This window comes from Cornus florida, unplaced genomic scaffold, assembly GCF_030987335.1.
Source record: "Cornus florida cultivar Cherokee Brave unplaced genomic scaffold, ASM3098733v1 CherokeeBrave_3.0.0_Hap2_Chr06, whole genome shotgun sequence".
Classification (NCBI taxonomy): domain Eukaryota; kingdom Viridiplantae; phylum Streptophyta; class Magnoliopsida; order Cornales; family Cornaceae; genus Cornus; species Cornus florida.
This window is the reverse complement of record NW_026775576.1, coordinates 71,189,578-71,213,981: the sequence shown is the minus strand read 5'-3', so window position 1 is coordinate 71,213,981 and position 24,404 is coordinate 71,189,578. Positions and strand designations below refer to the sequence as shown.

Sequence of the window (24,404 nt, the reverse complement as noted above, 5' to 3'; positions counted from 1 at the left end):
GAAGCGTAATAGTATGAGACACTGTTGTTGCAAAATGTACCTACACAACCAACGGTGTAGATACAACACATTCAAACCCAGAAAAAAAAGCTCAAAACTCTCGTCAGATTCGTCTTCTTTCTCTCTCTTCTCTTCTTAATCGTCCGATCTCTCCCTCTCTCTCTCTACAAAAACAACAACTCCATCGACGCGCGCCAAATTATAAATCTTCTCTCTCTACAGGTAATCAACCACCTTCCCCCCTCTCTCACTAACTTTCTCTCTCTAAAATTTATCCGTTCTCCTTCCATGTTCGGTCGTGGACAAGCTAGGGTTAGGTTTTTTCATTTCGTTCGACGGTTTTTGCTGATCATTCGATTATGATCTTAGGGATCCGGGAACGATGGCCGATGGTCCGTCGAGTCCCGCCGGCGGGAGCCACGAGAGCGGCGGCGAGCAGAGCCCTCGAGGAAACGTTCGCGAGCAGGATCGGTATCTTCCGATCGCCAACATTAGCCGGATCATGAAGAAAGCATTGCCGGCCAATGGGAAGATAGCCAAGGATGCCAAGGACACGGTTCAAGAATGCGTTTCCGAGTTCATTAGTTTCATCACCAGCGAGTATGCGATCATATATGTATATATATTTTGTCAAATGGTTTTTCAAGTTGTACTGATTTGGGGTTTGTGTTGCAGAGCGAGTGATAAATGTCAGAAAGAGAAGAGGAAGACGGTCAATGGCGACGATTTGTTGTGGGCAATGGCGACGTTGGGTTTTGAAGATTACATTGATCCGCTAAAAGCGTACCTAAACAAGTACAGAGAGGTGATCACTTTATGTTTGGTAATTGGTATTGTATTGGTTATCTGGTTCGACGTGATATAAGCGAACATAGATTTTCTCTTTAGAAATTTGATTCTCTGTTTGGTTTTGAGAAAAGTGAGAAAAAAAAAGTGAGCTTTTGAGGATTATCTTATTTTTTTATTTTTAAGAAAAAAATCTAGAACTCAAATTGTTGAAGTCGTTAGTTGTGTTAGGCCTGAAGATTCTAGTTTTATCTTGTTAATTTTCTCTGCAACCAAACATGGAATTAGTTTATACATGTTTGATTTTACTTTAACTTTTGCATATTTCTTATGAGTTCAATCTAACACTATTACCTTCTTCTTTCTTTTTCTTTTTTTACTTTTTGCTCCATCAATAATGATGATGATCAGTTAGAGGTATGTGATTATTTTTTTTCCCAACTAAGTAACATTGTTTCCCATTTTTGTTCATTTATTCAATTGTTGTGTAGGTCTTTGTTTAGCTTCTATAATTGCTGATGCTGTTGGTAAATTGTGACCTTGGACAGGGTGACACTAAAGGATCTGCTAGGGGCGGAGATAATTCTGCTAAAAAGGACACAGTTGGATCGCAGCTCGGCCCTAATGCTCAGGTGCTTTAACAAATAGTGTTTTTCCAAACCACTAGGCCTTTTACCTGGTTTATATAATATCCGCACCTCCAAAGGGGAGGTTGAGGGTTCAAGCCCCAAGCAGGGCAAATTGTTTGAGTTGCTTGCTTACCAAAAAGAAAATCTTTTTCTCAAATTTTTTTTCTTTCAAACTGCAGTTAGTCAGTAACTTCAAATTCTTGCTGCTTGCATCATTTGATTTTGTTGAACGAATTCCTCTCACAAACTTACTTTATTGTCTTCCTTTTTTTGGCCTCTCGGGGTGAATAAATATTGCAGTATGCTCATCAAGGTTCATTTACTCAAGGCATGAACTATGTGAATTCCCATGTGTGAATTACCAAGTAAATCTCTCTCTCTATCTCTATCTCTATCTCTATCTCTCTCTCTGTGTATAGTGTTTGCGTGTTTATTTGTCATAAGAAAAATGAAAATGCAACTTGTGCAAAATGGGCAAATTGCAACTTCTAAGTTTTCTGGTATTATTTTGTTTTGGTATTCACTTGAAAGACTAACAAAATGGAGATTATTGACTATTCATGGAAGTCATTTGAACATCTGCCTTTCATGCATATACATGTAATTACTCATTAGGACTTGTGAATGCACGGTACCCTTTTTACATTTGACTTGAACAAAAAGGAAAGTTGTCCATCCGCTCAGATGCCAAGGCAAATGGGCTAGAAACCTTTTCATATCAAGAACCTATTTACACATGCGTTTCTGCCTTGCCATTACTCCTACTGATAAACCGCCCAACACTTGGAAGTGGTTTTATTTTTGTAAAATAAATTGTCGCTTGCCGCCCGATAGATTTGATCTGGCTAGTTTTAAAAATCAAAGGACTCTAGCCATTGCTCCAACACTTCTGTTTGTTTGTTATAATGTAATACTTAATTTTTAACTATTTTTAGAAAGTTGAATCATATAAACCAAAGTGAATCTAGAAAGTTGCAACATAGCATGACTCGAAACCTAACACAATTTTTAAAGTCAAGGAATCCTATCCACTGGAGCAGATAGTATTTCTTCAAATGTTACTCCAAAATTAATATTTTCCAAAAGGAAATAACTGTTTAATATTTTTGAATGTTATAAGCTTTGGGGTCACAAATGAAATATATGGTATGGTTAATAAATTTATCATACTTTTAAATTGTATTATATATTTTTTATTTTCACATATTATATATAGTATGAATTTTCATTTATTTTATACTTAAATCTATTAAAGTATAATTATTAAGCATTTTTAATAATATTGGTTTAGATTTCATGATACTTGTTTTAAATGGACTTAATAAATTCAATAAAATATAGTAAAATTCACCAAAAAAAAAAAAAAATCATTTTTATTGAATCATATTATTAAAAATTGCTTTTCGGTGCATTTTGGACTCTATGTGCAAGGTTGAAAGAATTTACGATTGCGATGACTGAATCCGTTATGTAAAACTGATACGAGCGCTATTCCGTTACATCGTGACTGCAAACCTTGCTTGAACGGGCGCCAAAATATCCCAATGTGGGATTATGATGCAACACATTTTTGCCCTTGTCATAGTCATTATGGTCATAACATATGCCTTCTCACTCTCTATGGTGCAAGGACTGCGATTAAATATAATAAATTATACCGCAGTTCGGTGAATTATAAAGTACTCTGGCATCTAATATGATCAAGGAACAATCATCATTGTTAGATCACAACTTAACATAGTTATGGTCCTTATGGATCCTTCATAACTGTTGTTTTACACCAAAATCGTACCATAATTGTTGTGCTTATTATGCAACACAGAGGAAGACATCCCTTTGCAGGGGATTATGGTGAAATATTGGACTAAACTACAATCTCAGTAATCACAATGCATCACAATATATTTAAGAGTATATCGTAAATCTAGACAACAATAGCAAGTTAAAAACGCATAGTCACACCATTGTCACTATGGTCGCTGTATACTGCAGAATAATGGGGCATTAGTGGGAACGTGGAACTATGTTGCAAGTTTACAGTTTGCATAGTAGCAGTACAATGAGCCCAATGAGGAGCTCTTTTTTATTTCGTTGCTGATAAATTCTTTGTTGAGACTGCCTTTGATTATGCATCTTTGACGGATTCTTTATAGAGCTTCTTTTTTTTTAACATTATATCCTTGGCTAATATTCTTTGGTGGCTTTCTATTTTCCGCACCTCTTTTTTTAATATATTGACTTGGTCAATTTTTGTTTTTTTCCAGCCTGGCTATATTTACACCCCCTAATGTCACTAAACCCCCTAAAGTTTAGAAAGCATGCAAATAAGGACATCCTGGCACATTAAACTCGTGCAAAGGCCTAAAGACCTTTGCAACAACATTTCTTACATTATTTTTTAAAAAAGATTGAAATGGGAAATGACCAAATTGGACATTGTTCATGTGATCAAATTATTACCTCGCATCCTTCTACTCTCTTTCATAGCGGACTCTCTCTCTCTAAATAGCCTGTGTCCATGGCCACTGAAGGATGGAGAGATCATGAAAAATAAAGTAGGTAAAGGTTATTTATGTATGAGGTATATAGGAATCTACTTTTCATGAGTATATTTAGAGCACATTCTTGACTATACAAAGAAGCACAAAGAATAGAACTGTATGTCAATGTCTTGCTAGCATCCCAAAGTAGTCTTTTAGAATCTGTGTGGTTGGATCAGGTTCTTCCTTGTCTGTTGCTAATGCATTGTCAAAGCTACTTCACAATCAATGTATAATTAAAGCAAATATGTATTAAATTTGCTTCCACCACACACAAATGAAAGATAACTGTTCCCTAAGCATTCATTGTAACCAAACATGTTGAAATGATGTCCCTGATATTTGGTTGGCTTATTGTTGGCCATGAATTGTGATTGCTTCTAACAAGATACATGATGAAATAGGGTCATCAAAATCATATGGGTAAAGTGCCAAAAAAAAAAAAAAAAACCTTGCTATATACAGAATGTGCAAATACCCCCAAGTGTTCCAAAACCCCCTTACATTTTCGAAATTTAGCAAATAAGGACAATCTATCAATTTAGTGATTGAAATGTCTAAAATACTCTTACAATAAAATAAATAAATAAATAATGAAAAGGCAAAATGTCCAAAAAGGACAGTTCCTTAAACGATGTGGCTGATTTGTGAGGGTATTGTAGTCATTTAAAAAGGGTATTTTAGGTTTTAATAGATTTTTTTGGTTAAATTGGTCAGGGGGCAAATTGCTACAAATGTTCTAATGTTAGGGATTTATATTAGGGGTGTTCAAAAAATTCGGTAAACCGAAAAATCGGACCGGATCGTACTGAATTGGGCGGTTTGGGCTAGTTGTATAGCGATTTGGTCCGGTCCTGGGCCAAAATTATGGAACTGTAATTTTTCGGTCCGATCCTAGTTTAGGATCATGCTGGACCGGACCAAACCGTTACTATGTTATATAATAAATATTTATATATGTATATCGTATCCTAAACCCTAAATCAATTGAAGTTCTCACGTGCTCCCTTTCTTTCTTTTGTTCTTTAAATTCCTTATAAATTTCTTTTTAAAAAAGTCAAATTTCCCTTTTCAAATATATTTCAATTTTCTTTCCTTTCATTTCAAATATATCTCAATTTTATTTCCTTTTTTTCTTCTTAAAATTCTTTTTTTTTATTATTTTTATTTTTTACGTATTATATCAATGTTAGTTGATATTTTATTTATTTATTTTTTAAAACTTTGCCCCCTCAAAATTAAAATAAAATAAAAAGAAAATCAACTGAGACCGACAAACCGAACCGAACCAAACCGGTTTTTCGTGGTTTGGTTCCATGAATATTATAGTCTGGTTTCAAAAATAGTGAAACCGTTATAAATGGTTTGATCCCAAAATACTCTTAATCCGGTCCAAAGCGGACCGTGTGCACCCCTAATTTATATGCACATAGAGATCACAATATAAAAGTTGCCAATTCAGGACCATGGTCACAAGCCTAGTTTCCTATATTGTTGATTGTTGAGTTTGCTAATAGCTTATTTATAAGCTGGGAGTATGCAACAAATAGATTCTCCAAAACCCATTCACCGAAGCGACAAAGATTATAGTATGGTAGAGAGGAGAGAGAGCCGAAGGAGAGAGATGGGTCAAATCAGCCAGGGGCATTTTTGGAATGCTAAAAGGGAAAAAACGGAATAAAACATATATTTTATGTCACGTCACAGAAAAAGTGGTTTGAGGGGGGTATTTGCACCTTTTTTCAAAATTAGGGACTGGCACAACACATTTTAAAAAGTAGGGGGTCATCGTGCTACCTCGCGTATACTACAGGGGTTTTAAGTGCACTTAACCTCTTCTTTTTAATAAAAAATACAAATATTACCAATGATAATGATAATTTTTTATGAAAAACAATGAAAAGGACAAAAATAGTTAAGTATTATTTTATATATTTTAAAACTAAACAGGACAAGTTCATGATGGAACAAGTTAAACCTGCCCTTAATTCGATAGGATACACCCAAATTCATTCCAAGAGGGTAGGGCTACACACTTGGCTGCTTTGATTTTTATTATAGTTGGTTTGATATGAATGCATAAACTTGACTTCTTTGATTTTTATTATACATGGGCCTGATGCACCTAACAAGATATGTGCTTAATGGATCTAACATATTGAAACCAAACAGAAGCTATTTGATGGGTGTCCTATATTAGTGGGCTATATGTATATATATTTACAAGCTTTAAGCGAGCCTGTTTACGATCTCGTTCATGAACAAATGAGTAAAGAGATGTTTGTGCTTGGCTCGTTTCATGAGAATTATGATGGAGGTCGGTTTGTTAATTAATTAAACGAGGATGAACTGAGCCCTTGTCAAGCTGAGCTGTTTATGAGCAACTTGATTCGTTTGTAGTCCCTTGTCGGGATGGATAGCATTGCATCCCTTCGCTTGTCAGTAAGCATTAGAGGCATGTAGAAAAACTAACATTATATAGAAAAGATGGAGAGACAAATATCAAGTGAAGTTCTCACTTATACAGAAATGTGACCCCACCATGTTTGGACTTTACTATACCATGATCTGGCTGCTTGAATCTACTGATTATTCGTTAAAAGGGTTACAATATTTCCATTACCTCAGTTGATAGATGACTTGATTATGGTCTGTTAGGACCTTAACCTGTAGTGTTGCTACAGATGGTGGCACATGTACTCTGCCTATGGACATGGTTCTGGCATGACTCAATATAAACATACCGACTAAAGTGGAAGTTCAAAATCTAGGACACACCATGGTGGGACATGGCAACAGAGAAAAATGATTATGATAAAATCCAATATTTCATAGTTGTAAATATTAATATATGGCCATAGCAGTCAATTATCATGATAATTGCATAGGTAAGGACAAAATGTATGTTTATGTAAGCATATATGTGTAGATATACATACATCCCACTCCTATGATAGAACCTTGTATGTTACTTTGATACTTGAATTGTGGTTACAATGCTTAGGCAACAAAGACCTTACTTGAATTGTGGATTATCACTATTATTTGAGAAGAATATGGTGGGGTGAATAATTTTGTGGCCCCCTGAAAAAAGGAATAAAAGTACATTACTTCAAATAGAAGAGTGAGTTACTTGTTTCCATCATTTATTTAGGGGAAGAAAAGGGAGAAGAGAGAAGACTGTACCTTTTGCCCAAGTTTTTGAGGGCCATAGCCATCATCATATTGTATGATGGGTGTCTTTGCTCTTTGTTCTCACAGATATTTTCTTGATTATGTTGTTTCTCCGTGTCCTCATGTAATTTGATACCACTGTTCCAACTTACGGTCAAAAATTATGTTTTACTTTTGTTGTGATCATGTTCATTTATCAGGGAGAAAAGTTGAGAACATTATAGATTGTTGTCTCTTAAGAATTAGTTGAAACCAAACTTATTAAGAAGGTTTGAAGTTTTCATGACCACAAGGAGAATTGCTGTATATGAGATTAAACATTGTATGGGAGATGTTTTATCTTATGCTTTCCCGTGCATTCTTGCTTTTGTATTTTATGTTTTAATGTTGGTTTGGGTTTCTGATGATGTCTCTTTGAAATCTTGCAGAAACAAGGACAGCATCTAATTATTTCTCTCGTGGAAGGCACCAAGTAGGGATCTCCAGCTTTTCTGTTGCTGATTCCCCAATTTGGAATTATTCCATTAGTAGATATTGTTCAATACTTGCAGCATTTTCTTATATTATTATTATTATTTTTTTATCATATCTAATCTAAAATACTGTAATCTTTATAATTGGGAGGTTTCTTTCTCTATGGGGTCCTTTTTAGTTGGTGAAAAAGAGCCGGTGAGAGATATTTAAATGCTTTTGGTGCGCTGTTTTTAACATCTGAATTATGACTTGATATATATCTTCTGTACATTTGAGTGGGTCATTTCATGTAATTATAATTGTTCGACACTCAAAGGAAAGACTGAACCTTTGTGTCCCTTTCTTAATTTTGTGTCATGATTGTTGGATGTTTTCTAAGCCGTACAATTTGCAAAATTCTCTCCGACTGCCTAGTCAAAATTTTGCACTTTTTTAGTCATTCCCAAAAAAAGCTTCTTTATGCACTCGCCTCTAAGCTGTCTGCTTATTGCATTCATACCAGAAGAGTGTCACAACCTTACTTGCATTGGGGACTAAAAATCTTCTCGTCCGAAACCGTGTCTCGTCCGGTTAGTGATGGATCTCACAAAAATGTTGTGATGTTCAAGTATTTTCGTAATCTAAATCACCAACTTAAGGAGAGGTTCCAGGTTTTTTACTTGGCCAAGACTTTACATTTGAGTGTCTCAACATTTTCGTATGGAAAAATTATTAGATCTTCCTAAATTAGAAGACTTGAGATTTAAATTAGAGTGTTGGAACATTTTCCATGAAAGTATTATTAGAGATGGTCACCTAGTACTCTAGTTCAATCAAAGTTTATGTTCAGTAAAAAAAAAATTATTTATTATTATTTTGGTAATATCTTAATGTACTCTGTAAATTCACTTTTTCTTTGTGGTAATTATACCACATGGTCCAAGACTATTTAATTTAATTTTTTTTTCTTTTTTTCTTTTTTCTTTTTTTCTCTCTCTATGGGTATTATTGAAAAGTAGATGTATGTTGGAAGAATTTTGATTGAGGGGAATTGATCTGAGGACCAAAGAAGACAGCCTGCCACCATTTACAGATCTAGACTGAAAATGTTTTACACGTGTGTCAACCTCTCTCACATTGGAATGAAGATAGCGTGCGTGACATTCATTTGTCTACAAGTTAACATGTCAAATATAGGTGAGGTGGGCCGTGACCACTTCAAGAGCGTCGCATCGCATCATTTGTTGGCGCGCACACGCATGAAATGAAGGTGTATGCATCTTTTCACCTCTTCACTCACTCGGTCCTCACAACGTGATCATCATTTCTTTCCTGCACGAGTCTAGCCAGCTCACTCAGCGCAAAAGTTGTGTTTCATCATGTTCAAGCTCTCTCTCTCTCTCTCTCTCTCTCTCTCTCTCTCTATATGTATATGTATAAGTGTGTGTGTATAAGCGAATGTATATACATAGGAAAGATAGGGATCCTCTCTCTATATTGTGTATACCTTCGAAAGACTCAGGTCATAGCCACACGTCAAGTTCAATCTCGAATGGTACGAACTCTCCTCTCCAAACGAATTAAGTTAAAAATTTAAACTCCGCTCGAAACAATGATGTAGTGTGCGCGCATTTGCTTCAACTTCCCTCCAAAAAAAAAAAAAAAAATGTTGTTGTGGAGGCGGCAAGTGCTAACTCACATCATGAGGGTTCCAGCTAAACCACTATAATCCCCTCACCACAAACTCCCAGACTGACACACACGCAACACACACCAGCCTTTCCTCTTCCGATAAAATATTATATTCAAATTCTATGATTTAACCAAATGCTATAATACAGCTAGCCACGTTACATTAAGAGAGAGAGAGAGAGAGAGATGGAGTTTCTGTACACTTGGAGATCCTCACGTGGCCTATGTTTCTTAAACTTACACCCAGAGTGACCAGACAGACTGTGCTTAGAAAGGGAAACTATTTGCTCCTATAAAAAGGTCATCAAACAACATTTAATAATAATCTCATCTCACAAGATATCAGGACAAACAAAAGCATAAACCAATGTGACTTTTTACCCATTTAAAAAAATTATTCTAATCTAATAATTAAATAAAAAGAATTCATGACTTTCTAACTAACATAAGAATTTTTTTAAAAACATTACTCATTCACTTATCATGACATAACTTTTTAAAAGACTTGCCGATGCTAGCCAAATAAAATTTCACTAATGAACATTTGAATAAATATATAATAAATTAAGGATTGAGTGCTAAGCGTATCCTAAATATCAAACTAGGATGTGATTCCAATTATAATGATTTAATCTACCAACTCCTAGCGGTGTTTTTGTTCACGACGCGCCAGTCTAAATTGTGGTTGGTCACACGCCTCCTTAATGGGACCTAGCTGCTTGTTTGGACGAGAAAATAAAAGAAATGTTAAAATGTGAGAGCAAAAAAAATATACTCCCATCAGTAATAATTTCTATTAATTTTTGGATAAATTATAAATGAAATATAATATTTTTATTCGCAAAAAGTAAAATAGAAAAAGAAAAGAAATAATAACAATCAAATTATTACCGTACCCTTATTTTATATATATATATATAAGATGAGATTCAAGTGTCATAAGAAATTTATTACTCATATTTTAATTGTTGGGGTTATTTCTCGAATTACGAAAATAATACTTAATTTATTATTTTTTTTCTCTCTAAATCTTCTCATTTTTTAATAGATAATAAATGAGGAATTTGGAGGGATTATTAGTTGGTCATAGACCATTTAATATTTTGTGGACTAATTCAATCAAAACTGATATAATATTTTTTCTTTTCTTAAGAGTAACCCAGAGACATATCGGCGTTGACAGGAATTCAGAAGGTAAGTTCTTGAGGTTTCACTTTCGAACTTTATTCCTGACTTAAATAGTACATATATTGTGGGCCGATACACGTACTTTAAAAAAGAAAAGAAAAAAAAATAAAAAAAATAAAAAAACAAAAAACAAAAAACAAAAATCTTTTTCCTTTCTTTTCTTTCCAACTTCATCTATCACCATATTTATTGTGATAAACTCTCTTGGAAAAAATCACAATTTTAAATAGTATTAAAATGCACCAGTCACAAAATCATTATCATTCTTGTTATTACTTCGTATAAACAAAGTCTGGTCACATTCACTCTTTTATGTTATATGTTACATAATCATAAGTACATCAGTGTTCGTCATTCTTAAAGAAGTTTTAATACAAAATTTTGATTGCACTGTTAGAATAAAGGAATGGAAAAATATTATTTTGCATTGCATTCATGAAGTAAAAGATTATATATATATAGAAAAATATTTGAAAATAGGTGAATGACAATTAAGTTATTCAGACACAGTAAATAACTAGGTATATGTATAGTACATGATAACGGGTAGGTGCATGGATAAATTTGTAATTTATCATTCTCTCAAATTTAAGGTGACTATAACTATCTACCTCATTTGAGTTTGGAGGCGAGATCATGATAACGCGTGACAACATAGTGACAGAGTTGAAATAATGTGGTAGTGCGATGAAAGCGTGTGATTACCACTAAGAAAGCGCGAAAGTGCATGGTGGCAGATTCGACACGTTAAGGTGCGTGAAAACGTATGAGACAAATCCGTAAAGACCCTGCACGTTAAGACGGGTAAAAACACATGAAAGCGTAGGATTATCACTTGGGGTGCGCAAAAGCGCACGGTGGCCGATTCGTGAAGATCGGGCACATTGAGACGCATCACATCATAATTTATTTCTCAGCCGTCCGATTGAACTCCTGTTCTCCTCATACAAAGTGGGTCCACAACCTGAGCCCTGTCATACTAGGCGTTAGTGGGGTCCACGTGATCAAACAGTTGTAGGTAGTCGCAGATGAGGGAAGATGATGCTGCAGATCAAATGCATGTGTTTGACTTTGACCATATCTCGGCTTTACTTGCTTGCTTAGTGCTTAGAGACCAAAAGTATAATTCTGTAATGGCACAGCGCTGCCATATATTTTTTGGTGCATATCTTTTGTGTGTTCGGATCTCGCTACTTGCAGTAAGAATCCAACTCGTGTGAGTGATCCAAATAATTTATCACGCGTGTTACCGAATTAATCTTTTATGCTTAATAGCCAATAATGACACATCAAGAAATCATTGATTTGAGTTTTTTTTTTTTTCTTTTAAATTAGTCTCAACTCGTATTTGTTTACTAATCAAGTTACTAAACCTAAACAATCTATAGTTTGAGCCATTAGGGTAAACACGTGTATATTTATTTCAAATGGTGTTTAGGGTAAACATATTAAAAAAATGAGTGTTTGGGAATTTGTTTTGAATAAAAGACTCATAAATATGAATGGTTTGTGAATGATTGTTTGAATTTAAAATTTATTTTTTTAACTTAATAATCTTCATATTAATCTTAAATTTGGAACCGATCTCTAGATTTACGAGTAATGTTTGAGCCAAGCTCAAACACTCTTGTAAAGGCTTGAGTCCCTTAACCTGAAGTCTACAAGCAAACTCGAGTTCGAGCTCAAACAATTGAAAAGCTTATCAACATATTTGTAGCGTTGTCGTCAAAGTAAATATAATTATTCATAATATAACTTTGCTATTAAGATTTTGTAAACGGGGAGAAATTTATTTAATTTAAGTTTCAAATAATAGAGTCGAGAATTAAGCTAATTTATAAAATAAAAATAAAAAAATCCTGATGTTACCACTTCAATTGAGTAGTTTTAGTTAGTGCATCATATATTTAGAAAGAAAAAAAAAATGCATTTTAAATGTCAAATATAATTCACTTGTAATGTCACTTTATTAACCAGCTAAATTTGAATAGTCTCCACGACATATAATTAATATTAATCTTAATAAGTATAATTCTCTCCTATTTAGGGATGGCAATATGTCCCATCCTCGTGAATATCCGTTTCGCCCTGTCCCTTTTGGCGGTTTTGGAGAACGTTTAGCTTATTTGGGGGATGGTTTGATATAATGAAAACCCGTACGGGTTCGGTGCGGTGGCGGGGGGAGTTCAACCCTCCCCGCCCCACCCTGCCTCGCTTAGATAAATAAATTACTTAAGTACCCTTATTTCATTAGTATATATATTTCGCATTAGTATCCTTATTTCATTGGTATGTATATATAGGGACGGAAGCAGTTAAGGACCGAGGGCACGTCTCCCCTGGATTTTCTCCCTCTCTTATATTCTATATATATTTTATAATAACATATATGTTTTTTTAATGAAAATATGGAAAGTACCCCTTTGAATTTTCCCATTCTTCATCAAATTCTATATATGTTTCATATTTTTTTCTCCTAAATTGTTTCCTTAATACTTATATTCTATAGGTGTAAATTAATTTAATTCCAAAAATATCACTATCTCTTTCTATATATATATATATATATATATATATATATATATATATAATGTGCCCCCCTGAAAAAAATTTCATACTCCGTCCCTATATATATATATATTGAGACAGTTTGTTTTGCAACAAAATCTATAAAGCTGGAACAAGTAGCTTGCGCGGCCATTTAGAGTATTTTTAATGTTGAATTTTATGTTAAACTATTTATTGTCCATTCTATTTTATGAATCTTTTCAATAATTATATAATTTTAGTTGATAAAAAAAATAATAATAATAAGAGGAGAATTTATAATCTTAAACGGGGCGGGGCAGGTACCTACAGGGGTAAAGATATTAAAGGGGAGCAGAGATGGGGTGAAAAGTCTCCCTATTTTTACAATTTTGGACGAGAAAGGAGGTGGGGTTTTTAAACGGTTACAGGAGCAGGTACACTCGCCCACAACCACCCTGTTGCCATCCCTATCTCCATCCTTAAGCACACGTGAAATGTCATTAATAACTATATCAACTCATTTTTTACAATATCATATATTTTAATTAAATGTAAGAAAATTGATAAAATATCTTTATTTGTTTAATTTGAAAATTATAATTTTTTTTTTAACACCAACAAATATTTACACATTCCATATATAACAATAATTTTTTACATTTTACCCTTAAAAAATTTTGTAATTTTGTACAATTTACCCTTAAAAAAATTTGTGAGTTTTAAATTGAATTTTTTTTTTTTGGATGCAAAGTTTAAAACATTTAAGCAATATAACATTTCCCTTTAATTTTTGCAATTAATCTAACCCAAGGAACAGTTTAAAAGGAGGCAAACTTCTGACCGTAGGATTAGGTCAGTTTTAGTATGATTGATGATCACAAGACATGGTAGTAGACGATTTTTCCGTGAAAGATTCTAATTTCTTATTACTACTATATTAAACTACGTGACCACGTTGTCCGAATATCGATCGAATTCGCCGACAAAAATTTAGGATTTGCACGTTGCGTACGTTAAACCCGTTAACGGACTATCCACAAATCTTAATAGTACGGCGTTTATGTCCGCCTGCCCGTGAAAAAGCGCGTGGCATATCAAGATACAACAAAATAAAAAAGCACACAGACAACAAAACACACAACCATTTGAGCAGTGAAGATGAAAAGGAGACCCTGCACGTTGATGTCCTCCACCTCACCACAATGCCCATCTGTCTGCCCTTCTGTCCCTGTTTTTCTCCATTATATATATATATATATTTTATACAAACACAGAATGTGTGTGTGTACACACGAGTAATAGTGCTATGAGGTTCACTGCTCTGCTTTTAAATTTGCACAAATTATAGTCCACTTAGCCAATATTAAAATGTTGTAACTGTAAAAATAAATAAATAAATAAAAATAGTCTAATATATTATAAAATAAAATTAATAAAGTAGGTTTGCAAAAGGACACAATAATACTTATCCTATTTTGGGATAAAGACACTTCTTATATTAAATTCCAAAAATATTTTGGAAAGATAAAATTACTCCTTAATATTAAAATAAAATTTATTATAAAATATAGTATATAGTAAAAAAGACGCAATTGCCCTCAATTTATTTCAGCCCACAGTCGCAGCCACAAACCATCTCTCTCTAACCTTTCATTTCTTCGGTAACATGTTCTGTTCCTATGTGAATCCCTACTGTAACCATGTTGGTCATTTTGAAACCCTATTTCGTCACCATTAAGATCATCAGGAGAGATTCGTGATTTCAATGGCGGCCAGAGATTTCGACGCCGGCGAAGTTATGTCCGATGGGTCAACAAACGGATGGTTTTGGTGTAGTGGGATCGCCGATGTTAAGGTTGTTGGGATCACCGATGGTGAGATGAGACAACGTCGGCGATTTCGAAGACCAATGTCTGAACGGCGAGGACGGTTTGCTGTGGAAGTTACCGGAGTTGTGATAATAACTGTGGAAATTCATCTGGCGCGTGGTAGAGCATCGATGTGTGTTGGACACGCGATCTGGGGGAAGAAGATGACTGACGGCATGTTTCAGCACGTGATTTGCAGAACTGGCCGGTGCGTGGCCGGTAAGACAACGTGTGATAATGCGTGTCATGGCCGATTGCAATCATTTCGGTGGCTTGGGACGGTCTTTTGAGTGGGTTCCGTGTTGAAGAACGACAGTGAGGAACTGAACAGCGGCGGCGGGCGAGCAATGATGTCAGCGGCATGACTGAACGGTGATGAAGGAGTGACCGGCGACGAACAAGGATCGGAACCGTAACTACAAGCGGTGGTTCGAAGCGATGGTGATGGCGGCGAGCTCCTCGGCGGCGTGGTGAGCTTAAAGGACGACGGAACTGCAACCACATTCACCGCCTCTACTGCAACGTTGTCGTCGCTGCCCCGCGCGCGCGCGCGCGCGTGTGTGTGAATATATATATATAATTATCCTTGATGACAGCTCGCCATTATCGCCGCCTTGTGTGTGTGTTGATATATGTGTGTGTGTGTATATGTATATATGTGTGTGTATATAAAAAAAAAAATGGAATGTCGAAGAAGTGTTTTAGTGAAATTACTGCAGGCAATGTCATGGGAAAAGGGGCTGTTGGTGTTGGGGTGGCGAGGAGGAAAGAGAACGGAAAGAAGGAAATAAATGGGTAGGGGTTGCAAATAAAAGTTAGAAAGGTCCTTTCAATATCCAAATTGGTCAATATAAAAGTTGTAAAAATTTCAATTCATTACCATTGGAGTGTCATTGATAATTGTATCGAACTTGTGTCTTTATCCCAAAATAGGATAAATTGTATCTGTATCCTTTTGGTAAATCTCGAGGGTGTTGTTGTATTTTTCCCAAATAAAATTATAGGAAAGTTTAAGTTTAATTCTTTCGTTTTTTTATAGGAAAGTTTAATTTGATCAAAGAGAAGATATTGTAAAATTTTGATTGAATTGTGTAATTTATTATAAATGAATTTCGGAAAATTTTGATTGAATAAATTTTATGTTTATGGCTCAAAGTTTTAGTGATAATTCTATTTTGAACAAGTGGATTCAGTTGCTGGTTGCATTTAGCAGAATCGATTGTATGATATGTGCGAGAAATAGTTTCTTAATTAGTTTTGGAAGACATAAGACTTAGAAAAAGAAGGAAGATTTAACAAAAAAAAATAAAATAAAATTGAAGATTTTGGAAAAAAGTTTTACATGCTATTTTAGAGTTGGAGACTGAATAACTCATTATTGGCAAGTTATGAGAGATTAGTGTATAGAAAGAAATAGAGAAATAATTGTAGAGAGAAAAAGTTAATTTGTTGAGTTTGTGAAAAGAGAAAGAGTGTGTAATCAAGTTCTAAATTAGAGTAGATTAGATAATTTGTGGAACCATGTAAATCTTGTTTTGCTATTTTATTTGTTATATTTGTCAATTGTATATGTGAAATAACATTTTATGCATTAACCGTATTTCAAATAAGAGTAGTCATACTCACACCAAATATTTATAGTGAATACTCTAATCAAATAATTTTTTATTAATTATTTATTTTAAATACAAGTAAGTGGATGACTTGCTCTCTTATTTATTACATAACTGACTAATTAAAAGGAGTAAGTCTACCAGTTTGCTACTGCTCCGTGCAAAAATTATTTTCCTTCCAATAATTATAATTTTTTTTTTTTTTTTTGGGAATCCTTCAAAATATTTAGAAGTGCAGGTTAATAACTGTATATAATCATAAAAGGACAGAAAGCTCTGGACAACTGTCATAAAATCCACCTCAGCATCACTCAATATATACATATATATACTGTATTTATATATAATCACCAACCTGTAGTACTCTCTCACCGTCCCCACTCTGGCCTCTTTATATACACACTCTCCCCGGCCTCCCAAGTCCCCCCTCTCTCTAAACTCTCTCTCTCATTGCATGTCCAGACTCGATCCAACTCTTCGAGATCAACAACACATTCTGTAACAAATATATATATATATATAATTAGGAGTTCTGTGACCGTGAATTTTGGGTGTTCATAGAGAGAATGACAATGAGCAACAATATGGGACAGTTCGGCGATACGACGATGACCAAAGTCTTCGTCGGAGGTTTAGCTTGGGAGACCACCAAGGAGGCCTTGAGAGACCATTTCGACAACTACGGCGAGATCTTGGAGGCCGTCATCATCTCCGACAAGGTCACCGGCAGATCCAAGGGCTACGGCTTCGTAAGCACCTCCATGCTCTCATGGATCGCCGCTGCACCGTATCATAGTTTTTGCTAATCTGCGCCGTGTTGGTGATGTTTTTGCATTGCAGGTGACGTTTAAGGACGCCGAGTCGGCTAAGAAGGCGTGCGAGGAGGCCACGCCGGTCATCAACGGACGCCGAGCGAACTGCAACCTGGCTTCGCTCGGTGCTCGGCGACCGAGGTCGGCAATGACTACGCCGACTCAACAAGGTATTTTCATTTTCCCTTCTTTTATTCACAAATTCACCGCTGATGGCGTTTCAGTAAATTGAGAACTTCCATCGGTCTGAAAATTGAGTTGTTGATCATGAAGGATCGAACGTTGGACAGAGATCCACGTCGCCGGCACATGCGGGTCACGTGCAGTGGTACTACCCGCCGGCGGCGGCGGCTACGACGCCGTATCATCAGAATCACCATCAGGCTGTTCCTTTCTATGGGTATGTATGCATGTTTGTATGCATGTTTTTGTTGTGGTTATTGATCTGAGCTGGTGGTGTATGGTGTAAAGTTGGGCAGGAGCTTATGTTATGATTTCCTCTTACAGGTACTCTCCGACCTACATTGCCGCGGATATTAGTTACAATCATGTAAGTTAATCACCATTCAAAGAAGTTTCTATATGCACAATGATTTGCCCAAATCTTGAAATCTTTTCAATTGATGAAAAATGTAGTTATGAGGATTTTTTAAGCAATATTCTATTCAAAAAAAAAAATTCAATAAATAATATTCTATTTAATTTAACACTTATCAAAATACTTTTCCATAGTTTGAACTTTGCAATGTACTGAACAAGGATAATTTCAATCGAGAAATGAAATTCACTTGTTAATAGTAACTATTCTTAGTTAACAGTGCCCTAAAAGAAATTTAATCATTAAGTTGAGACAAATTGATGGCTTTTCATTTGAAGTTATTAGTCAGATTGGTCCATATTGTTTGATCCAATTTTGTGAATAATTTATAAATTTGCTTTAAAATATCTTGAATTTTTAATTCTATTTTGTGTATATATGGTACACAAATTAGTATATATAAACGCATTCCACTTTCTTTATAAATGCACCTCATTTTCTGTTTTTTAAATTAAATGATGTAAATGTCCTCCTATTTTTTTTTTTTTGAATTGAATAGTGAACAATTATGTCATTTCACATTAAAAGTGAATAGTGCATTTTTCTCCTCCCGTGCTGAGTTTCATTATTTTTACCAATTGGTATAGGTTATAGACTTTTTGTTAATTATGCATGTAAATAGATCAGACCCACTAACCAAGTGGTCCCACTGTTTTAAGCATTTACTTTGCCCAATTTGCATGATCAAATAATTTTAGGCCACAGGATCAAGAATGTTTATGATTTTGGTGAATGATGAACATTAATATTCAAGTTAGTGGTAATCTTGTACTATATGTTGTTTTAAATGAGTATAATTTTATGGTTAAATTTGGTAATTTGCTTTTTGTTCATCTGTTGTGGCGGTGCACAGAAGCTAAGCTACACCGGTGGGTCCTACATGAATGGGCATTTCTCTCAAGTGTATCCCGGCCAGCCCATGATGGGTGCCAACACATTGATGCCAATGTACCCTCTCTATCACTACCATCAATCACACACAGCAGCTCGCCTTCCACCACAGATCTATTCACCATCACCAGCTGGTCCAATGACCACAGTCCCAACGATCATCTCAAAGCCCGCATCAATGGCTCCTAACACAGGTACATACAGTACTAATAATGTTTGTGTCACACAGTAACATTACTTTACCCTAGTCAAAATACAGAGTAGAAACATGAAATCAATCTTTCACGTGAGTCTCTGATTATTTGGTCCATTGCCAGGCTTTGGCAGACCTACATTCAGAAAAAGACTAAAATACCCTTAGTTTGGAGGGATTTAAGATGTCCTTGTCAATGTTCTTAAGTATTGTTGGTGGAATCATGTAGACATGCATTCTAACACCATTAAATTTGATTTCTAACTCCACTAAATCGTGTTTTACAAATTCAGATTGTCGATTTGGTGCTTTATATTCAACCTACAACACGTTATAACAGAAGATTTAGAAGAACAACAATGTTATAAAAGAGGCTTTCCTTATTATTGGATGATGTAAGCTAACTTCTTGTGAGGCACACCACCCAACAGTTAAGGATTAAAGAGTAATAGTTGGCTAAGCATAATTATGAAACATCATTATCAAATTGAATAATTTTTAACCAAACTTGTACAAATTGCTAAGTATTATAAAGACAATCAAAAGGTAATGCCTTTGAAGTTTTTAAAAATTGGTGATGAATACTCTTACTTTTCTCAAGCTTGCACTAATGATGGTCCTCTGAGCTTAAATATTGGTGGATTGAGCACCTCTAGTGTGACAAGTTGTAATAATATATATATAATTGTAAACTGATACTACACAATACAGTTTGTTTGGCTGTGGAATAGGTACAGTTGGCACAGGTGAAGCTTTTAAAAAGAGTGGATAGAGCACTTAGTGGGCAAATAACAAAAGGATGGGGATGGTGGATGCTTACAACAACAACATTATTATATGATCTGTGTCAGCTCTCTCTTCTTTCTTTTTTTCTTTTTTCTTTTTTTTTTTTTTTTTTTTCCTTATTCTTAGATGTCTGATTAGATTCATTTGTTCCTCTCTATCTAACCTGCATCTCAACTTGAGCTGCAAACGTTAAAAAATTTATTGTAACAGTTGTCATGTTAGTTTCTCATATTCTATATATAAAAAGCTTTCATGGCTCCATTGAACTCTTCTGCATAAAGCCTCTCTCTCTCTCTCAACAGGGAATCAGGGAATACACACACACACACACACACACACACACGATGACCAATTGGTTGAGATGTCAAAGAAACCTTGCTCCAAGTGGCCAGGTTAATTATTACATCTTTGCTTATAAAATCATTGATTTACATCTGAGAAGTTAGAAGAAATATTATCTGATCATTGTGATGAGAGGGGTAATTTCGGTATTTACTAGTACTTAACTAGAATTTGCAAAGTGTGATTGCAAAGTGTGAGCTGCAAACATTAAAAAATTTATTGTAACAGCTGTTATGTTAGTTTATCATATTCTATATATAAAAAGCTTTCATGGCTCCATTGAACTCTTCTGCATAAAGCCTCTCTCTCTCTCTCAACAGGGAATCAGGGAATACACACACACACACACACACACACACGATGACCAATTGGTTGAGATGTCAAAGAAACCTTGCTCCAAGAGGCCAGGTTAATTATTATAAAATCATTGATTTACATCTGAGAAGTTAAAAGAAATATTATCTGATCATTGTGATGAGAGGGGTAATTTCGGTATTTACTAGTACTTAACTAGAATTTGCAAAGTGTGATTGCACCCCTCATAATTGATAGCTCATTTCTCAATGAATGTGGGAGTGATAGATACTATATTTGCACTCACAATTAATCATGAAGATTACTGTAATTTTGGGCTTTAAAAGCAAATTTTGAATGAGTTGGTGAGTTAGCTTAGGCCCCAATATTGGGGGAGTAATGGTGATGAAATATATATATATATATATATATATATATATATATATATATCAGTTGGTAAGTCTTTGTGATGGTAAGATGAGCACTGCGTGTTCCAGCTCATTATTTGCAATACAATCTTCACATTTTTGGTAGTGATGAAAATATAAGTTCATCTTCCTTTGTCATATGGTTGATAAAAGGTGTTTGATTTGATTGGATTGGAATTATAATTGGATGGTGTTAGTTCAAATGGAAAGAAATTTGTTATCCTTGAAGAGATTAGGAAATGTGAAAGCACAAGTGAACTAGACCATTAGATGCAAGGCAAATCACAAGCTGGCATGGACCATGGAGATTGGAGGCCATAAATTGTAGGGTGAGTACTCTTATGGTATGTATATAGAGTGTATATTTTTGAAACATTCCAAACATTTAATTTTTGAGGGAATAATGACCTGAATGCTGAAAAGACTAAAATATCCCTCTATAACTAAATAAAAAAAGAGTAAAAAAATAATTATATGTGAAATAACTAAAGTGCATGACTAAATTTGTAACAAAAAAGTGACATCAAGCCTTACTTTAATCATTTTTTCAAACTTAACGTACTTAATATACCCAAAAACGTGTCAGAAATTTGGTGTGAATGGAAGTTGTAAATCAAGAAGTCTGTAACTGAAGTGGTGCCACCATATCTTTTGCGACATAAATAACCTATGAATCTGGTTATTCATGTAAAGTGTTTCTATTATTTTCAAATTACAATGAATTCTTGACACGTGATTTAATGTTGTTGAGGATGGGTTGGAAAGTTAAGGGATGCATTGCATTTACAAGGTGCGATAAAGGGTTGTGAGAGGAAGAGATGCAATCCAAACTTATGTCTGAACCATTGCAACCCAAAATGAATAAGTGTGGGATGCTAATAAAGGGACACGCCTAATTACAAAAAGATATCGTCTTCGAACTAATAGTTGCAACCCATTGGAGTGATGTGTCTGTTCACGAAGAGGCATCGTTGTGGCTATAAATACCCCATGCTGCTATCATTCAAGATTCATTCCAAATAGAGAATTCACTTCAATTCTCTGATTTATTCTCTCCCTCTCTCATGAACCCAAGTGGGTTCAACCCAATAGTCAAGTGGTCTGAACCAATAGACCCAATATCTATAACAATGTGCCATATTGAAATTGGCTTGAGCTACATGGTAAAAATCGAACCCAAATCATATTTTCTATAGTATAAATGTATTTCTGAGTCGGAGAGAGTATTACACAGAGGTGGTTTGCCGTATCCACGAGTTTAAAATATTGCTTCTGGTGGATGTAGACCATTATATCCTGGGAGACAAACGTCGTTAAGTCTGTCAGCACCATGCGGGGCGTAAATTGTCTTAAGGATATAGTATTAAATACTAGCCTCGGTCTAGGTTCTTTATTTAGTAATTATTATTTTATTGCTTTAATTTGAATATTTAATTAAATATCGAGTTGCATATTTAATTAATTATTTTAGCGTATTATTAATTATCTCATGGCATATTAGTATTGCTATATCTTAAATGTCACGTGAAGCATATATATTTTCCAACAATCTTAAGACAATTTATTTCTTGCGTAGATTTTATTATATTCTTCTATTTAAGATATAAACAAGTAGAGATTATACTAATAATTGAGATATAATAAAATAATGTTATATACAATATTATATGATAATTTGCTAAATATTGATGTGTTCAATATTATGTGAAATTGAAACATGTTATATAAGTAGATTATTGAATTTTGTAATATGATTTTATGTAGTATATTATATTATCTTAAATTTGTGCCAATTAGAGGTGGAAAAAGGTACTTCGTTACTTTTGTCAATGATTCCAAAAGATACTATTATGTTTATTTGCTACGGAGTAAAAATGAAACCTTAGAAATGTTTAAACATTACAAAAATGAGGTTGAGAATCAAAATGGTAAAAAGATCAAGGTGTTAAAAAATGATAGAGTTTGTGAATACGAAACATTATTTGTTGATATTTGGTCAGAACATGGTATCATTCACGAAGAAATGATAAATACTATGTTGATATATTCTGGTTTAACTTAGAATTTGTGGGGGGGAAATTTTGCTTTCCACAAATTATATTCTCAATAAAATACCTCAAAAGAAAACAAATGTGACACCATATGAATTATGTAAAGGTCAAAAACCATTCTATAAATTGTTAAAAGTGTGGGGGTGTTTAGCTAAGGTTGCAGTTCCTACTCCTAAGAAAGTTAAAATAAGACCTAAAATGTGACGACTTTATAGGTGGATGTGTCGTAGACGAGTGCAAGAGGCACTGACAGGCTACCACATTGGGCGAGCTATAAGTGTACAGTCCCACGTCGCTTAGGTAAGGAAAAGGTGAAGTGCTTTTATGTGGTATTGTTATCTCCAATTAGTATGAGACTTTCTGGGATAAAACCCAAGAATAAAACTGTGCGGGCTCAAGCCCAAAGCGGATAATATCATACCATGCGGTGGAATGGATCATCACATAAAATCTTTGATAGGTTATGCTCATAACAGTATTGCATATCATTTTCTTGTGCATAAATCATACAATGAAAATAAGAATGAGTTTAGATGTAGCAAGAGGGCTAAAACGTCTAAATCTTTTGGTCCTGATTTTCTAGCATGTTTATTGGAGAATAAGTTCTCCTAAAATTTTATTTTTTAGATTAATTATGTGATATAATTAATCATATGATATAATATTAAACTATATTGTTATGTTGATACTATAACATTGAGTTATAAAGTTGAATTACTTAGTGTGCATAGTAAGACATGAGAAGAGTGTCCTTAATCTAAGGTAGTAATGATAACTAAGAACTCACTTTTAACTAGTAATGATGGCTGAGAAGTGAGTGTTCACTATGTGGTGACATATCTAAAGCTTAAATAATAAGATGAGTTACTTTCTTAAATAATTGAGTTATGTGATGTGTGACGCGTGAAAGGTTATAACATGCTAATATGACTGACTTAATATAAACCTAAACATAAATAACTCAAGTCATAAATATGAGAAATGTAAAAGCAAATATTAATTAGAGCCCAATCTAATTAATATCTCTAGTATTAATTCACAATAATGCCAGTGAATTATTATAAGAATAAGCTAGAGTTAAAGTTATAAAGTGAGTACATATGCACTAGAGACTGTTATAAATGCTTGTTGAGAAGTGAATATGGAACCTTGAAAAGGTAAATGAGGTAAAATATTTAATATATGGTATTTCCAGAGTTGGTTAATCAAAATAAATATATCAGAGATAAAATTTCAGGATTATCCCAAAGTTGTGGGGAAATATTATCCATAAATGAAATTTGGTATGAGTCACCTCATCTTAAGAGAAATAGTTATAAATGTAGGGGGTTCCGAGTCCTAAGAGTTTTAGGATAGAACCAAAAATCATTTACAGGAAACAACATGCCACCATATCTTTTGTGACATAAATAACCTATGAATTTGGTTATTCATTGTTGGAGGATAAATCCACGCGGTCTAATACGACACCATTTTCCTGCAAAGAAGAGAGTAGAAGATCGATGAATCTTGACAGCACCAGTGCGGTGCCTGCCAA

The 24,404-nt window shown here is 34.4% G+C and overlaps 2 protein-coding genes across 3 annotated transcripts; both read left to right on the top strand.

Annotated features, from left to right (window-relative positions):
* The first annotated feature begins 45 nt into the window (after nucleotides 1-45).
* On the top strand, nucleotides 46-7,950 carry LOC132311964 (nuclear transcription factor Y subunit B-1-like). Its single transcript, XM_059810147.1, has 7 exons — nucleotides 46-222; nucleotides 370-600; nucleotides 676-805; nucleotides 1,198-1,203; nucleotides 1,335-1,418; nucleotides 1,716-1,780; nucleotides 7,558-7,950. Exons 2-6 carry the CDS (start codon nucleotides 383-385, stop codon nucleotides 1,770-1,772), a joined length of 495 nt encoding a protein of 164 aa, XP_059666130.1. The 5' UTR covers nucleotides 46-222; nucleotides 370-382; the 3' UTR covers nucleotides 1,773-1,780; nucleotides 7,558-7,950.
* An 8,889-nt stretch (nucleotides 7,951-16,839) lies between these two features.
* LOC132311962 (probable RNA-binding protein ARP1) lies at nucleotides 16,840-20,036 on the top strand. Of its 2 annotated transcripts, none has more exons than XM_059810144.1 (6): nucleotides 16,840-17,221; nucleotides 17,313-17,454; nucleotides 17,558-17,684; nucleotides 17,792-17,834; nucleotides 18,736-18,967; nucleotides 19,698-20,036. In XM_059810144.1, exons 1-6 carry the CDS (start codon nucleotides 17,039-17,041, stop codon nucleotides 19,736-19,738), a joined length of 768 nt encoding a protein of 255 aa, XP_059666127.1. In that variant the 5' UTR covers nucleotides 16,840-17,038; the 3' UTR covers nucleotides 19,739-20,036. The 2 variants fall into 2 exon arrangements, with proteins under 2 accessions (XP_059666127.1, XP_059666128.1); XM_059810145.1 differs by having other exon boundaries at nucleotides 16,842-17,221; nucleotides 19,678-20,035.
* The last annotated feature ends 4,368 nt before the right edge of the window (nucleotides 20,037-24,404 follow it).

Excerpts from the sequence above, each read along its gene's own strand:
- LOC132311962 (XM_059810144.1), top strand. The coding sequence starts at position 17,039 with ATGACAATGAGCAACAATATGGGACAGTTCGGCGATACGACGATGACC. Across the intron at positions 17,222-17,312 it reads GATCCAAGGGCTACGGCTTC|GTGACGTTTAAGGACGCCGA; the intron begins GTAAGCACCTCC and ends TTTGCATTGCAG. Across the intron at positions 17,835-18,735 it reads CGGATATTAGTTACAATCAT|AAGCTAAGCTACACCGGTGG; the intron begins GTAAGTTAATCA and ends GGCGGTGCACAG.
- LOC132311964 (XM_059810147.1), top strand. The coding sequence starts at position 383 with ATGGCCGATGGTCCGTCGAGTCCCGCCGGCGGGAGCCACGAGAGCGGC. Across the intron at positions 601-675 it reads ATTAGTTTCATCACCAGCGA|AGCGAGTGATAAATGTCAGA; the intron begins GTATGCGATCAT and ends TTTGTGTTGCAG. Across the intron at positions 1,419-1,715 it reads AGCTCGGCCCTAATGCTCAG|TATGCTCATCAAGGTTCATT; the intron begins GTGCTTTAACAA and ends TAAATATTGCAG.